At 38.9% G+C, this 17,700-nt stretch overlaps 1 protein-coding gene across 2 annotated transcripts in view; it reads right to left on the reverse strand.

Annotated features, from left to right (window-relative positions):
* DPF3 (double PHD fingers 3) overlaps positions 1-17,700 on the reverse strand; it is a gene marked incomplete at both ends in the record, with an annotated part of 161,238 nt that overhangs the window by 41,954 nt on the left and 101,584 nt on the right. For both annotated transcript variants that reach the window (XM_082000787.1, XM_082000788.1), the window contains 2 exons: positions 11,234-11,312; positions 16,006-16,101. In XM_082000787.1, the coding sequence (XP_081856913.1) occupies positions 11,234-11,312; positions 16,006-16,101 (175 nt within the window). The remainder of the gene's footprint in view (positions 1-11,233; positions 11,313-16,005; positions 16,102-17,700) is intronic.

A 17,700-nucleotide genomic window follows, 5' to 3' on the forward strand; every position in this document is an offset into this window, starting at 1 on the left:
TGCAACAATGGCAGCATCGTCTCAAATAACGCTGCCTTCTCCCCCGAGAGCAGCACCACACACTCCACACGCCTGCCCGAAACTCTTCCAACCAACGTTGGTGAAAGGTGACAGAAGGGCAGCCCTCCAGCTGGTCATTCCCACACAAAGCTTTCTTCCCACCATGCTGCCAGCACTCCTTCCTACGGGCCTAGGCAAATGCACATTCAGTCTCCGCAGATCATACAGCCCTAACCCTCTCTGCTGAGATTACTAACAACATTGCACATAAAATTAAATGAAACGCCAGCGACAATGTTGGTGCTGCACAATGCACTGCAATGGGAACTGGACTGAGAGGAAAGGATGTTATTTTCTTCATTAATGATCTCTGAGAAAAGGAAACAGTATTACTTTTTTTTTTTAAAAGGCTTTCTCTAAAAGGGTAATAAATAGCTAGTAATAGATAATAGGTAGTAATAGATAAATAGGTAATAATAGATTCCTAGTCAAGATAAGGAGATGGAAATCATCCACAGTTTCTTGCTAGAAGAACATGTAGAGTGATACTTCTTTGACTAGGTAAACTTCATATTCAGCATATCAATAAACAATACAATGTATAACAGAGAATTCTCATTCTGAACTTTTCTTTATTTTAGGACTGAGTCAACAGATATTAAGAATATGATCGAACAATTCAGTGTGATGAAAGGCCTACATTTTCACAGGGAGCTCACCACAAGCTTCATCATAAGATTCATTACTAAATTCAGCTTCTATGAAGTTTTTAATTCATGTTATTGTCTCTGAAAGCTGTCATCTTCAAACTAGTCTCTAAATGTCCATTTTCTTTTATACAGCTATTTTGTCTACCAAATACAATTAGTTCCATTTTAAAAGATTAGGAAAAAAGGGCAAAGGAGCTTAGTGCCCTTCCTGCAAACTTTTACTCCCAGCCACATTTTCAGTCACTTTATTACCTTCATTAACTTCAAGGATTTCATACAGGACTAAATGTCATGCCCAGTAGTCTGTCGGGCATAGCTTGCTTAGGAAGGTGAAGGAAGTGGTGCCAGAAGAGAGTACAGAACCCACCAGTCTCTAGTTCTGTGTCTTGATTTTAGACCCCTTGCAAAAATCTCCAAGGGGGAAGTCACTATCCACTCCTAAAAACTTCACTCAGCCCTGATAATGAAAATGTATCTTGCAATGTGTACAGATACTTACTTCCCATTCCTCAGACACCTGAGTCTGGGAATGTCATAAGGCTCCATAAATAAACAAACAGACAAAAAAAAAAATCGAAAAAGACCAGCCCCAATTATTCATTTACATCTAAGTAAAACTTCCATTATTATACTTTTCTGCTACTACTCACAAAAAGCCAACTGATGGACCACATTCTAGAACAGATGATAGAAAATTGTAAAACAAAGCCTAGCATGATAACATATTTCATTCTCCAGCTCTTCTAGCTGATTTACAAACTCCCTCAAGGAAAATACTTTGCCTTATTAGAACCCTGTAAGACAACCTCATGATATGAATAAAATGAGTGATCTTGAATATTAGATTGTTTTATCCCAGTTTTGCTCCATTCTGCAAGATGATGATCATATTGTCATCATAAGAGGACAAAAGCTTTTTTCAAATGTAGTGTCCTTAGTCACAGATTTTTTCAGTCATTGAGTTCCCTTGATCTAGAAATAAGAACTCCTGCAGGAGGGAGCAGGGGAGAAGTTAGGGAGAAATAAAATGCCTAGATACATATGCACATCCATTCTTCAAACGTCTGCCCTCATTTCATATGTAATCCTAACTGTATTGCCAGACATTTTGAACAACTAGACTGCTGTTAGATGCATGCTCTCTACAAAACATCAGTTCGGTCTTCCTTCTTCTAGTACCAGCCATGTATTCTTCTAATGCATTCTGGAGAGGGAAACTACTCCTCCTTCTCTGCAGTCCTACAGAGCAAAGGACAAGCAGTGGAACAGATGCTGACAGATGGTCAAACAACAAGATATCCACAGTTCTGTACAACCTTGTCTCCACCTTTTGAATATCGTAAAAACTGTAACACAGAAGTAATCATCAAACCAGAGAAAGCTACAAAATGCTCACTGTTTAAATTATTTCAGAAAGATACAGGAATGTCACAGCATTTCTTAGAATGGAGAGACAGATTTACATTTCTAGCAGATTATTTGAGTATCATACTAAGTATTCTACTCTATCCCCCTTACTTGTGTGCGTTTGAAGATGAAAGCTAATATAACTTTTTTGCTATGAATTACTGCTCAAAAACTTCTGTCTACTTAAATTATTTTCAGAGCACTATCAGTGCTGTACATAAAAAGGAGGCGGCACTTGGAGTTAATAGCTACACAATATATACTATCCAACTCTATCTTGCTCTTATACAGCTTGATCCTATCTTAAAGCTGACCTAGCTGTAAAATCAGATAAGCTCTAAAACGCAGTCCCATTTACCTATTAGAGAGAGTTTTAAATTTCAAAACAAAAATATTTCTAAAAAATCTACTAGACTTTATTTCATTCGCCTCTACCTGAAAACATACCCACAATTCTAGCTCTACCATTGTTACCTTTCAAAAGCACCATGTCCTTGAATACAGGTCTCACGCATCTTTCTCCCTCAATGCACAAAAGAAAACTTGCATTCCCTGAAGGAAGTCCCAAGGCTGTGGCCTTGCCTCCGTTTCCTACAGGATCCTGCAGGGATTTTAGCTGCGGAGTTTAGGATGGCATAGGAAATCAGATGGGTCTTCAGACTTGCCCTTCTCCAGGAAGGAAGTATCAGCTCATCAGGAAAAAAAACAAGTATCATCGATACTTGATGTAAGCTGAGGCAGTAGCAATTCTGCAGCTGAGCCCTTCCCACTGCCAAAACTCTTTCAGATGGCCTTCAAGGGTAGCAGCAGGCTGAGACATGTCTAGCTGTAAAGGAATTTGGAGGACTTTATAACCAGAGCTGAGGCAAAGGAGTTCTCTTTACATAGTCACAGCAGATCCTTTGTAGGACCAAGGATTTGCAGCTTCTAGCAGTTGTTTTTTCTTGGTGTCTAGAATTTTCCATCTTTCAAATCCATGTTCTGTTATGGAAAAAGTCCAAAGCTATGCCATGAGTTGGAACTGCAGAGATTTCCTATTCCCCAAGCAAATTAGACTTTTGCAGGGGAAAAGGGGTATCATGATATTAGTCAGGCAAAAGAACCACTGGCTTCAGTGAGACCTTTCTAGAATAAAAGCTAAGTCAATATTTCATGGTTTCTCCAACAGATTGAATCTTCCTGAATTCACCCTAATCTCTTATTTTCCAGATAGAGCACATTTTATTAATCTATCATATCACTGTGCTAAGAAGTAGTTCCTTTAAAAGGGCGATCATTAATAAACACTTAGCTCTTCTATTACTCTTCCCCCTGCAAGAATGGCTTTTCAAACATTAATTAATCTTCCTGCACATTCCTGAGTGGGGAATACTATCCTCATTTCACTCCTGAAAAAAGAGAACCGCAGAGGGGTTAAGTGACTTGCCCACACGGTGATCTTTTGTCATTACCAGGATTGGAATTCATGAGTTCCAGCATCCAGACCAGTACTCACGCCACATTTTTCTCATTCTCTGAGCTGACAAAAGCATAATGAGAACTGGTTCCCCCAGTCTGAGATGTACACTGGTGATTGCGTTCTTAACACTATGCAGCTCACACATAGCAAGTGAGAGTGTGCCTTTCATAAACTTTGCCAGGTGTCCTTGCCTTTCTTTCACAGCAGCTTTGACTTTTTTTATCTTTAATTCTTCTTGCTGGATAGGCTCATCATCCTTGCATGTGGTAGATTTCATCCTGAATCTCAACACTGGGAAGTTGAATTGATCTTTAATTAGGTATCCAAACCCAATGAAAACAGCAGGAGTTTGTAGAACATAACCTACTCCAATTCCTACTGCATTCAAAGGAATTATTTTGCTATAACCTGATGTGAATGCCATCTTAGGAACAAGCTGCGTAAATAAGCAGTAATACAGCAGTGTAGATCAAACGCCACAAATGGGGAAGAGAGGGAAATTTTACTAGGCCACCAGACGAACCTTACTTTCCTTCCAGTTTGAAGACTGAAACAAAGATGTTACACAACTATGTTACAGGAGAAAAACATAATTTGCAGGCAGTTTAATCACAAGCATTGGGTGTTTCATAAAAGAGAGCTCTGTTCTAAGTACTGGCCTGTAAGAGCCTGCAACTCTTTGGATAAGCAAATTCTCACTCGGTTTACGTTTCTCAATGAGTAAAATTAATATAAAATACTTCCTCTGCTTTAAAAGGGCATTTGAAATCTATGACTTAAAAGACTTCCTCATCAGATATTTAATGGCTGTGTTGCTGTCATTTTGAAATTGTTACACATTTGGTCCTTGGCAGGCTGTGAGTTATGTTCCAGCCAGCTCTCCACATACATTTTGCACAATCTGTCACCAGTATGAAACAGAAGGAAACAATCCATGTTTTTAGTGGAAACAGGAAATTGGGGGAGTACTTTTTTCTTTTCTTTTTTTGTCACTGAATCTTGCCCGACTCATTGTCTGTCTTTGCTTTTCTCCTTTGCCTCCTGTTCCTCTTCTCATCTGGGCTGTGTCAAACCCTAAATCTTAAGTTAACTGCTGGCAGGCAGTCATTCCTCAAAGCTATCCTCCTGTCCCACCATTTGCTCCACTCCAAAAAAAACATTCCTTTTTTTGTACTGGTTTGGTCATAAAATCTCCACTGTTACAGTTATGTCCACACTCTGGCACATCTAGAGATCTCAAATACTAACAGTGTATTTTAACCTCTGCTAATGGAAAGGCGTTCATTATGTTTGCCCCTTTTTGATCAGTACTGTCATACACCTCTAGTACCAGAGCAGCTATTTAGTAACCCATTTCATAGGGAATTTTCTGTAGGTAACAAATAGTCCTTGTTTCAGTGCGCCCAGAAGACAAGTCCCAGAATCTACCTGCTGTATTAAGATCATAGGAACACTGAACTCCAGCACAAAACATGCATGGGTCAACAATACATATGTCTACATTTCAATAAATGAATTGCTAGCAGGAGCAAAGGAGAAAACAGGTAGCCTATGTAAGTAGAAAACGTTCAACTATCAGAGTCAATTCCGTTCTCCTCTTACCATGTGCTCTACTCCAGACCCGTGTTATTCAATATTTAAAAAAAAAAGTGTCCTTGCCTCTCTAATCTTGGCTTTTCTACCAATAACATAATCAATGAATGCCAGGTATAGCAGCTATGGTGGGAGAGTTGTTTGTTGGCTTCATCTGAACAATCATCTTATTCTAGATCTTATTGCTTATTAACTACTTAGGGATTCACCAGAAAGGATAATACCAGGAGATGATTTAGGGCTTAAACCGCTAATAGTTTAAAGGGAAGCTGACATCATGATGGAGATTTATAAGAAACATGTAAAAACATAATGCTATAATCAAAGCGTTTTCAAATCAGCTTGTCATTGTGCTATTTAACCAAAGGTCTGGCCTAAGAAGCAGCAGTTAGTAGTGTTGGACTCATTCATAGTATCTGTAAGAATTAAGAGAACAGATTAAGTCTCAGAGAACCGGTAAAAATCAAGCTAAACCGTGATTTATCTTGTAGGCCTTTTGCATTCCAGCAGGCCTTCCAGAGAATCAATGAGATGTTTGTTAAAATGAGTATGACAGGATCAGGTCCATTTCAAGGAGATGAGAAAGAAGGCAGGTGAAGTTAGCAAGGTAATTAGTAGAGCCGTCACTTTGTGAACATACACAATAAAATAGTTCCTAAAGAATAGGCCTCAAGGAATTGCATTTGGCAAGTCAATAACATTTAACCAGAATTTTCTAAGGAAACCATAAGAGAAAGATCCTCAGTACCCATTGAAACTTAGTGGAATCTGTTCATCTTAAATCAGATGGAAGACTCTGGAAGACTCCAGCTTTTTGTTGGCACAACCTGCAATATATTTAGTGGAGAAAGGGAATGGGGAAGAAAAAAACTAACCTCAAAATAATGACATTTCAATGCCCCTCTGGATGATGAACTTACAGAAAAAACAGGACGATTTTTCAAGCTATAGTGATTTGGATGTAAGGTCAAGCATTTTTAAAAACAAAACCATGTTCTGAATAATTATTAGTAGTTCAAAGTCAAGTTCAAAGTGTTCAGTTAGGGACCAAACCTTATATGATCTGTAGGCACAATACAAGCCGAGAGGTACGTATTGGGATATTCAGGGAAAACAGTTTAGGAGCCTACCTCCAGCTGAAATGAGTGAGAATTAGGAGCCTAATTTTTTTTAAAACTTCACAAGGCACCTTTCTGCATCTTCCAGCACCTGAAAGAGTCCATTTTGGGCCCAATGCTTGTCTTTGTTTTTGTCAGTAATTTGGAGAATGGAATAGAGTGTGAAAATCAAACATGCGGAGAATTGATTGTTGGTGAAAATATACTACTACTACTACTACTAATAATAATAATAATAATAATAAAAGTATACCATATGAGCTTCATTAATCAAAGAATTCTTTCAAACAGTAATGTAATTAGTAAATATTAATATGACATCTGTTGTAGATAAATAAAACACAGTATAAACAGGACAAAACAGTATAATGAGGAAACTAAAGATGATAGATAATCTGCCTGAGTAGAAACAGGTTGAACAGGGAAGGAACAAGAAGCTATAGCAAATGGTGGACAAGGATGAAAACTATTTTGCCACTGAAACATGACACAGCACTGGAAAAGAGCATCTTGCATTGAAAAAGGGTTTACTAAACAACCTATTAGGTCAGCCATCTCCATACCTCTCATAGATACATAACAGAGCAAGTTGCATAAATTCAAGTTCTGTAAGTGAATGTATGTTACATGTAAATGTATCAACCATTCATCTTCTGAACTGCTTCTATGCTCACAACAGCGTAATCTACTTAGTTCTGGCCACTGTTACTTAAATAAGACCCTTTGGAGATTTTTCCAAGAAAAAAAAACAATTTTAGTAAAAGAGCTGAAGAAAACACAGCTGACAGAAGCCCTAGTAACTGTTTACAGACATAGAAAGACAACATTGTTATCCCCTAAGAACAGAGCAAGAACTGCTGGTCTTAGACTGCAGCAGAAAATTCAGGTTAAATAACTAGAGAAATCTGAAAATGAAGTTTTTGACAAAAGAATCAGCTTCTACAAAACACTATAGGATCAGTGTCTCTGGGTACATGCAAGGTTGCATTAGTCACTGATCCAGCAGAGATCATAGCAAAGTTTCAGTCAATTCTCATTTTGCACAAGGAATGGATCTGAATGCATATCTCAGCCTCAGAGGGACTGTGAATAAAGGGTATGATACAAACATAAGTTGTTATGCTAAATAGCAGTTTATACAGGAGTAAAACTAAAAAGAGGCAAGGACATATTGGTAAAAAGAAAAGAAAGAAGCAACTTCTTTTATAGATGGGCAAGGGAAATCTTCCATAGATAGAGGGACAGAAAACAAAGCTGGAAGTATTTATGTAGGTAAGTCTCCATGGGAACATGAGAAGAATGAAAGCAGACAAATAAGGATGGACAGCAGGGAAGTTAATAACTTGTAGGGATTCAGCACAAACTAACCACTCTGGCTAAAGGAAGTAGGCACCTGGAGTCATGAAGTTCGGGTGCTACAACTGATTGCAACTTTTAAACCAGAATACAAGTTTCCAGCTAAAACTTCAGATAAGATTTTTCATTTTTTAAAATACTGAATAATATATAATAAAGAATATGAAAATAGTAGAATGATTTTTAGGAAGACTGCTGTAGTAGAACTGACAGTTTGCCACCTGATAATTTGACAATAACATAACATCAATTCTTACTACATACATAGTTATTCATACATTCATGCACTCTGTCCCTCCTTTAAAAATCCCATGCCCAGTTTATTGTGGACGGCTGTGGTGGTGTATCTTCCACTTCTCTTGCTTGACATCAGAGGCTTTGCTTTGCTCCTCAAGCCCTACTTTCCACTATCCTTTAAGGCACCTGCTCTATCTCCTAGCCAAGTATTCAAGATATGTTTGGGTCCGGTCTCATACAGCAGATGACCCATTACCATTTCCAGCCTATACCCATCTCCCATCAAGCTTTCCTGCCACTTTCATTATCCAAGCTTTTATCCCAAGGGAGCTGAAGGCACAACACTATCCAATGCAACTGGTTGCAAATCTGACCAAGTAGTTTTCCACTTGCTGATCTGATGAAACAAGGCATTTCATGATTATGTTAGCAATTTCACTGATGCTTTGAATGGCCAAACATTTTATTCGGAACTTCTGATACAATATATGCTCAATTAAATCAGCTGAAGTATTTCAGAATATTTCATTCTACGAAACAAGCAACCAATCACCTTTTCTTAAAAGCACAGGATGACAAAACATTTTGAGCTTTGAAAACCTTCCTCCATACAGGAATTCCATATTTCCAGTCAGTTTTCGTATTAGGACCAGGTTTAATATTGGTGTATAGCTGAATGCCTCTTCCAAAAAAGGCAGGCCTTTTCAGAAATAACATTGCTACCTTGCAACCCAAGGGGCAGTGTCAGCTGGGTACTACTCTTGCATCATTTAACTGACATACAGACTAGTTTTTCCCCATAACCTTTTTACTACTGATGAAACCCAGTGATATATTCTTGTTTCCCATAAATATGAATGTGTAACTATGAAAACAGAGCAGAGCAGTTCTTCACCACAAATAATTTCTTGTGCCCATGCAGTTGAATAACAAAGTTAATTTGGTTTAGATATGCTTATGCTTTCCTCTTTGTGGTCACTTTCCAAACTCAAATATCACAACACTTGCAGAAAAAGCAACCTGGAGGTGAATTAAATAATACACAGGAAAAAAAAAAGTGTCAACCCATTAAGGTAATTAGTTATACCAAAAATGTGATTGTAGCAATCAAGTTTTCCAAAACAGGAAGCAGATACACTATTTTTGACCTGCATGTTTCCATGTAAAACAACACTATCTGCCCAAAACATCTGCACATGGAGTACTGCAAATCAATTTCTAACCTACCATGATTAGATTGAGATTTATCTATAAAAGTATTTAGCAAATAATCTCAAAGAAAAAAAATTGATTCAAGAAATCCACCCAAGCAGGAAAGAGGTCTCAACTTAAGCCAAGTATTCAGAATGAATTGTATTTCTGCAGAAAGTTAACAAGGGCAGGATTACTTCAGGATGATGGCATTACAATTGGGACAGTTATTTCCTTCTTCTCCAGTCAGATAAAAGAGCTCTGCTACCACATAACCGTTTGCTCAGCTATCTACAATTGAAAAGAAGGCATCGCTGTGTAAAGTCTGGATTCCAAAACTCCTTATGACTCACCCTCTAACTATAAGTTTCTTAAAAATGAAAGGTATCAGCCAAATGAAATAGGAAAGTTTATATTTCCAAAACCAAAGTGGAAATTTATGCTCCAAAATGTAAGCCAAGGCAAAATTCCATCAGTACAATAATGTACCAGAGCCTTGACTTCAGCCCAGATTTCTGCTGCCTGCTTTGATATCTTAGATGTTTTATCTACTCTGTGCAAATCACTACTATGCAAGTTGTGAGTTCTTTATAAGATCCAAGAGCAAAGAAAGATCAGAAAATAAAGAATCATAATGTTCAAAATTATTACCACTGACAAGTGTCCTTGGATTTAGAAGGATGTTCCAGAAAAGAAATAAAGACAGTTATGTATATACCAGCAGATGAAAGCCATAGATTTCAGCAAGATACATACTGAGCTCCCAGACAAGTCTTAGAAGAAACATTTTAGTTCTTCCAACACACAAAGACAGCTATTTAACCACAGTAGAAATCTCCTGACTCTTCATATCCTAAAGAGCTCTTCCTCCTTGATCATGTGTTCAGATACTCCCATTCACGTGCAAGTCTCTCCATTTCTACTCGTTGCCCTTAGAATATTCACCTTGCTGAAGCAAAATAGCCAACATATCCATCACTGCATACAGGGTCACCTGGTCTCACCATAAAAGAACATGAATTGATCATGTGGAATATAGTTCTTATTTACCGTGCATGCTCCTTATTTCTTCATGTTTTTAAAAATAAGCAGGAAATACCCCCATAGATTGACATAGTAACAACTGGTCTTTTAAGGCCAGTAACATTTCAAGATAGGTAAATGGTGGAGAAAGGGAGACTCTAATTGTCCTCAAAACCACCAAACTTATTTGGATCACAGAAGTGAAGACTTGCTGCTATTCTCCTATTAACTTTTGTTAGGTTATTGTCTTATAGAATAGAAGGCACCTAGTAGCACAAATTATTATTGCATGTACAGTCTACCATAAGCCTTAAGATAGAAGACCTCAAAAACATGTGGGTAAGATAAGTGCCCTTCACAGAAATGACATAGTGAAGCAAAAAAGAAGAAAAGGACCAAGGACTAGATGGTGAAAAAAAAAAAAATCATTGTGTATCAAATATTGGACTCCTTCCTCATACTAGGTATCTTTCTTCAGTTTGGGCATTGGATTCTGGGTATCATTTTTCAGTTTGGGCAACGCCTTACTTCACCCACAGTCCCACTGCGAGATGTCAAACAGTATGTCCATATGCAAAGGGAATATGTATCAAAACAAAGTGTTCCAGTTGTGTTTGTTTCCTAGGAGGGCTCAGCTCCTGATGATGCCACAAGAGTACTTTCTGAGTGAGGGATGAGAATAAGACCTTCAAAATTTAGCCCAGTGAGATTTTAAAAGGACTGAAGGAAAGAGAAGAATCACCAAATATATGAAGAGATACAACAAGGGTGAAGTACCTTTGTCGGAGATTTTTGAGTTATGCTTTTGTTTGTAACTATCTGAAACAGAGAAAGAAATAGAGGGTGAATCTCACATGGGGGAAAGGAAGACAAAAGGCAGAGAAGCCAGAAATAGAGGAAAAAGAGAAAGAAAAATATAAGAGATGATTTATTATAGGGCAAAGGGAAGTGGAGTCTTGCCGAGGACTTAAATTTTATTTCCTTCATGCAAAAACACCAAGAGCAGCAGCAGCAGGTGGCAAACATGCAAGTCAGAGAGCAGCAGAATACTTTGCTGGAAGGGAAAACATGAAGCCCTGAGTGCACCGAGCTGGTAGGACCAGGCTGTAAGCAGAATCAGCTGTCTGGGTGCTACTTACTGTCACAAACATAGGGTTTGTCATGATCATCCTGGGAGGCAGCATCATTCCGTCTCCTGCCACCTCCAGATCCCCGAGCCTGCAAGGACAAGAGGAACGTTAACATTATTCCATCACCCCTCAGGTCTCCTTGCGCCCCTCACCCTCCTATGAAAAATGTGCAAATAAACTAAACAAATCCTCAGCTTCCATACAGGTTTGTCAAGGGTGGGCTTGACCTTTCATCTCCTAAGATAGGCACTACGTTAATGGGCCTTGTAATGCAGTGGAGATCCCCTCCACAGATAACCCAAACTGTTCATCCATAGCAGTAGGTCACTGCCAGCACATATTCAGGTGAGTATCATCACACATTAATTTCTGAAGATGTTCAAATACCTTACTTACTGAATATGAATGAATGAATAGATGAACAGGTGTTAGAGGATAAATATAACCATTAAATCAGCCAGAAAAACAGGCCCCAAAATAAAACAGAGGTAAAATTATTTCCTTCATTATTTTCAAATGGAAGTTGTTTGTTTTGTTTTGTTTTTCTAGCTGAAAAGCAATGTTTTGAAATGGCCTTTTGGGACAAAGATACCATGACTAACTATAAAATAGAGCTTTGGCCAGTTAGTGGAGAAGATTAGGTAGCATGGCTACTTGCAATAACAGAGAACAGGAATTATCCCAAAAGGTCTCTCTGCAGTCCCGTGTTCCTGAAACATACCAAGTTGGCAGCCCTGGAAACTGAAAAGCTCTGTTTCTCCACAGCACAGACTGCTCTGTCCTGAGCTCCAGGGGTAAGAGTGGAATTCAGCATCAAAACTATTTGATCCTGACCCTTCTCAGCTGAGATGCCAACAAGGGGACAGCTCATATCTGTCAGTGGTGGAGGCTATGATGTGGAACTGGGAACTGAGCCAAGGGCTTCAATTCTTTCATGTTCACTAACGTACAGTCTGTAGATGACAATAATTTTAGACTTGATCTTTATTTGAGGAAGTGATCTGCAGGTGGATGGATAGATAGCCCTTTATTAATTCTGCCAGCTACTCTGTTCCTGGGTAAAAGCAACAAACTTGCTTCTGCTGCTCCTCTTACTAAACTGGTGATGTTTCCCACCCTAGACAAGGCTGTCTGACTCAAATCCTTCAAGCTTTTGCATGTGAAAATAAGAAAGGGACAGAGCTGCATCAAGTAAAGCTGAAGAAGATGTAGAAATTCTGAGAATATTAGTACCCCAGACACAAAGGGGTCATAGGAGCTCTGTCCCTCTTCTATGGATTTGGGACTGAACTAGCACTATTCGAGCTGCATTCCATTGGACACCTAAAGAGAAGGAACAAGTAACAGCTTTACACTGGCCTGCCACAGTCTGTCAAAATGGGGATTTATAAAAACTTCACACGTTATTTCCCTAAGATTGCTCAAGTCTTACTCTTAACACAGTCCTGAAGGATTTGCAGCTGTCTGGATGGGGTAAATACTATTAGGTATGACAAGTATAGCTCTGCCTTCTGCAAAGACCTCTGTGCAGATCAGCACACACGTGCAGAGTGAGATTTGTAAGGGTGAACTGAAAAGCAGTTTCACCCTGGAAAAGGTCCCAGCAACAATTGTTTGGTGGAAGCTACTTTACTGACCATATCACATAAAATCATCTTACTAGTCTGCAATATTTTCTCTCTGACTGCCAGCTCTGTAAACCCCCTCTGGGCTATGAAATCAATCCCAGACTAGTTCCTCTCTTCCTTCACTACTGCAAAATGTGCTGCAAGCTGAATTTCTGTCCATGGCAGCTCCTATACAACCCTCAGCTCATCAGAGAGTCTTCACAGAGACAAGTGATTGGCCCTTAATAAATATTTCTACTGATACCTGGATTAGGATCCAATTTCCCTATCCTACCAGCTGCATTGGCTTTTCAGGGATGTGAAAAAGCTGTGAAGTCTTACTTTTGTCACTAGTCAGTAGGTCTGACTGTTTACATGCTGAGAACAGATCTGTTGAGTAAGAAGGTACTATTTTTACACAGGCACCTTTCAGAATAGCATGGTAATTTAAGGTCTGTTGCTCAGAGTTTCACTAGTCTTTCAGCCAGCTGTTTCCCTTCAAACCGTTCTCTACAGAAACGCATTCACGTCGTGACCACACGTCAGATATACTTTTTCGTGCACGGAACACAAAGAGGGAGATTTTTCAAGTGAATGAATTTCAATGGGACTTGGGTTCCTAAATGTCTTTAGTGCCTTTGAAATTGTCCCATGGGATATTCAGCTGACAAGCAGACAATCTGTACATGTGCAGCTGCATTCCTGCATTCCTCTCGTATCTCCTAGCAAACTATCCTTCCCAACTCCTACCACATTCTCCCTGTCCAGCAAAGATACTAAACAGCTCCTTCCATAAATCCATCTCTTCGGCCTTCAGTGTCCTTCCTAGCGCTCCCACGATTTCAGAGCTAGCCTTGAGGAGGTAGTAAACTGAGCAGCTGCCCCAGAGGCACTAAATTGAGTGCTCTGTGCTTGCTGTCGGCACTCCAGTCTGTTGAATCCAGTCATCCACAACTGCCTTCATTGTCCTGATGGGATGCAGCAAAGACTATGAGACTTGACGTGTGAGGCCTGGAAGCCATGGCACAGCAGCCTTGAAGCAGCCCTGAAGCAGCTAGAGAGAGTAGCCAGAGGGACAGATGGAAAGTCCAGGATTAAAAATGAAATCATGCTGTAGGGAAATGAAGGGGCATGTGCAATTTGGAAAGTCCAGAGCAGTAATTCTGTCGCATTAATCCTGCATCGAAGCTGTCAGTCCGTCTCACTCCTTCTCTGAATCCCCAAAGGTCACACTCTGCAGGATCTAGTTTCCTATGCATGTCCTTCCCCTCTTCTGCCCTCTGAAAATACCCTAACCAACTCCTTCCCAGAAACTAGAGTGCTGCCCAGGTTTCATGTCCCCTAATTTCAAACCCTTGGTCCCGATTCCCTGCACTGGGTCAGGCTCACATTAGAAAAGGGCTGCTTGAAGAGTGGCAAAACCCTTGTGACCAGACGCAATTCAGGCTTACCAGTTTTCAACAGCTAGGGAATCTGGCCCTAATTTTGAAATTCTAATTTATACCACATTTTGCTTTGGTTATTGATGCCATCAAATAAAACAAAAATTGCTCAAAGTATTTGGGACTCTGCAGACTTCTTTTTTTCACACTGAATGAAGCCAGGGCACTAGCAGAGCAGGAGTTAGTTGCAAGAAAAAGGCAAGAGATCCTGCTGCTCCTGTACTTAACAGGGGGACGCTTCTAGGGCAGAAAATAGGACATAAATTTATGCTTCAAAATGAATATGACATCTAGTACCCTCCAACTCCTTTCCCTACATTAGCAGAGAAAAAGTAATAGTTACTCTGAAACAGTATCCTGAACAGGGGAGTAAAACTTTGCACATACCAGTAACTTCAGGACTTTGTTTTTGTAGGCCTGGGATATATGAATACAGCAAATTCCCTTCTCCTGAGCAGTATATCTCTTTTAACTATTCACTCGTTTTCGCTCAGCCTAGCCAGCATGCGCAATTTATGTGAAAGCAACTTATTAGAAAAGAGTTGTTAGCCTGGAATATTAGTTGATACTACAGTCAAAGCTTGTGTGCACGTATCAGTTCTAACTCCTGGTTTTGGTTACTGGTTCATACAAATTTTCTGAAACTTACATTTTTCTGGAAAATTTTTTTCCAGGTGGGGGTCTTTGGCTAAGAAAGAAAGAAAGAAAGAAACTGGTTCAGGTGATTTTGAGAATAAGGAAGGTGAAATATATACTTATCCAATTATTAAAGTGCTTTGATCTTATATTAAAGGATTTAAGCTCCAAAATAAAGAGGAGCAGAAAACTGAAACAACACAACAACAGAAGAAACCAAAAGAGAGGGTCTGATGCATAAGTACATTGCAAGTATTCAATGTGGTTTCATGTGTCTATCTTATTCAAAAGCTATTATATCCTGCTCATTTGGCCTAAAATGTGGCCCTTCTTGCTTGACTCCTACAAACACATCAAAAGGTACTTCTAGAGCTCCTGTGCCCCTGCAGCATCTGCTGGAGCCAAAGAGAGATGAAAATGCTTGAAACTTCTGAGAATTGTGTTCATGTTTATTCAGATGCCTAGCTTACGGGGCCACATTTGAAAATGTTGATTCCAAGTTTTAAAATGTTGGCCTCATTTATTTAACTGGTGCCCTGCTGAAATTGTGAAAAGACATCTTAGGTAAGAGAAGGGACACAGACTCCCCTAAGGATAAAATATTGCCCATCTTAAGCAAAATGGAAGATTTGCCATGGGTTCAAGAGGGCCAGTGTCAGCCACAAGGTGCTACCTTGGAGAAAGCTGCAAAACATGTTAACAGTCCAAGTTACTTTTATTAATTTATTTTTTTTCTCTGTCATAAGTGAATTTGTTGTTTTTCTGTAATTCGTAAATGTTGTTTTAAAGAGCATTGTAATAGCAGGATGCCATCGTAATTATTACAGTTTACATTACAATTGTAAATACAACACTATAATAAATGTACCCCAAATTTTTACTCTCAAAATAGGCCTTTTTCTTGGTAATTCACAAAAATAAACTGAAAAAATATTTTAAGAAGTCTTTGACCATATGACTGAAAATTACCCACAGTGTTATCACTATCATATATCCCATGGATATACACTTTGCATATACAATACACGTGACAAATATACACTAGAAAGCAGAGGTCTGCTTCCTTTCTTTCCATTCTAGTAAAGTCTCCACCTACCCGTCCTCTAGGCCTGTTCTTTCGTTTTGGAATATCTTCTTCCAAATCCTCTTCCTCATTTACTTCATCTGCATTTTCATCATTTTCTAAAACCCTCTGTGGTTGAGCAATAAACAGGAATGGTTAGAAGAAAAGAAGATGACACATACAACCAACTGCTGCTCTTTACCACAGAGACTGCAGGTTATTAAATTACAGTTGATTAACAATATAATGCCAAAACAGATCCCAGAACCCCTACTTCTTTCTGCTAAAGCAAAATTTGCTTTCCCTTCCACCCTCTGTTTTCCAGGGAATTCTTATTAAAAAATATCGCTGATATCAGTCAACTACAAAAAAAAAGGTTCCTAAGAAAAAACAGTGACATCACTGAGCCCTGATATCCCAAGACATCCCAAGACATCCCAAGACAACACAAGTATTAGTATGCATAACTGTAGGCCCTGTCTGGGAAATTGTTTGCATGTTTTTTTTATTTTGGTTTCTTGCACCTTAAATTATTTTGTTTTCCTCTAATGTTGAGAATGCACTTTAAGAAGACAGAAATCAATGTTTTTCTCCTTGGCAGCTCAGAATTTTCTTTGTTCAGCAAAAATAGAGAAAATTCCCCCACATATTCCAGCGTCTTTAGTGGACCTATATCTTTCAGGGCTTACACCACAGGTACAACCCTGTGATCTGGAAGCAGAGGTCTTACTGCATGAGAATGCTGAGGAAGTACAGGTCTCATTGAAGTTAATAGGAAAAATAGCAACGGTTCCTTCAATTAATTATTTAATAGGAACAATAATTCATCACCTCACATAACTGTGAGATGCCCAGGCTAGGGAATTTCAATCCTTTTATCCTCATCTTTTGAAATGTAACCTCTATAGAATCAAACACAGGCTGGCTGCCCTGGAAACAGGCACAGTCGGACATCGCACGGACAAAGGCAAGACAAACGTCACAACACTGATGTGGAAAGAAGTCCTGTTGAAATCTCCTCAGCGCTTGGCATGTGTGCTAGAAACACAGAAATGGTCCCCAGCCACTCTTGCCATTCATGGTGCGGTGCCATTTCGTAAGGGACTAATCTGGAATCACTAACTTGTCTTTGCCGTGCCACCATTCATTTAAATTACAACATGCAGCCATGATGCAGATTGAGATCAGTGACTTTACACTGATGGGAAGGTTTTTCAGTCTTTTACTGTATTTATCCCTTCCCTATAATTTCTACTTAACAGCTATTTAAGAGCCAGCAGAGGGAGAACAGGAGCAAATCACAGTTGCTTTCTCTCCTTCCTAAATACCTCAAGCATTGAATTCTGAATTTGTGGGAAAGAACATAACAGAAATTTCACTTTTAAAAAAGCCTGTATTTGGAACACCAACTATACCAACTATACAGATTTATTCTTACTTTATCAGCTGAATTTCTAAGACTAATATTGGACAGTGTCCCTTTTAAAAAGTACAAACAACTTTTAGAACATTGTAGAGAATCAAGTCTTCATCTGGTTTTTGCTCCTTTTATTTTTAAATCTCAGGAGACTATTAATGAGGTCAGACTATCATGAAACACAATTTCACATAATACTAGAGTACTAAATATTAGACGGTGGGAAAGTTAAGTAAGTTCCAGTTCTACATACATAAAATGTTTCTTCACAATTCATGCAACTTCATACATTAATTAACTTCATCTTAGAA

This window comes from Phaethon aethereus (genome assembly GCF_964289735.1).
Source record: "Phaethon aethereus genome assembly, chromosome: 5".
Lineage (NCBI taxonomy): Eukaryota > Metazoa > Chordata > Aves > Phaethontiformes > Phaethontidae > Phaethon > Phaethon aethereus.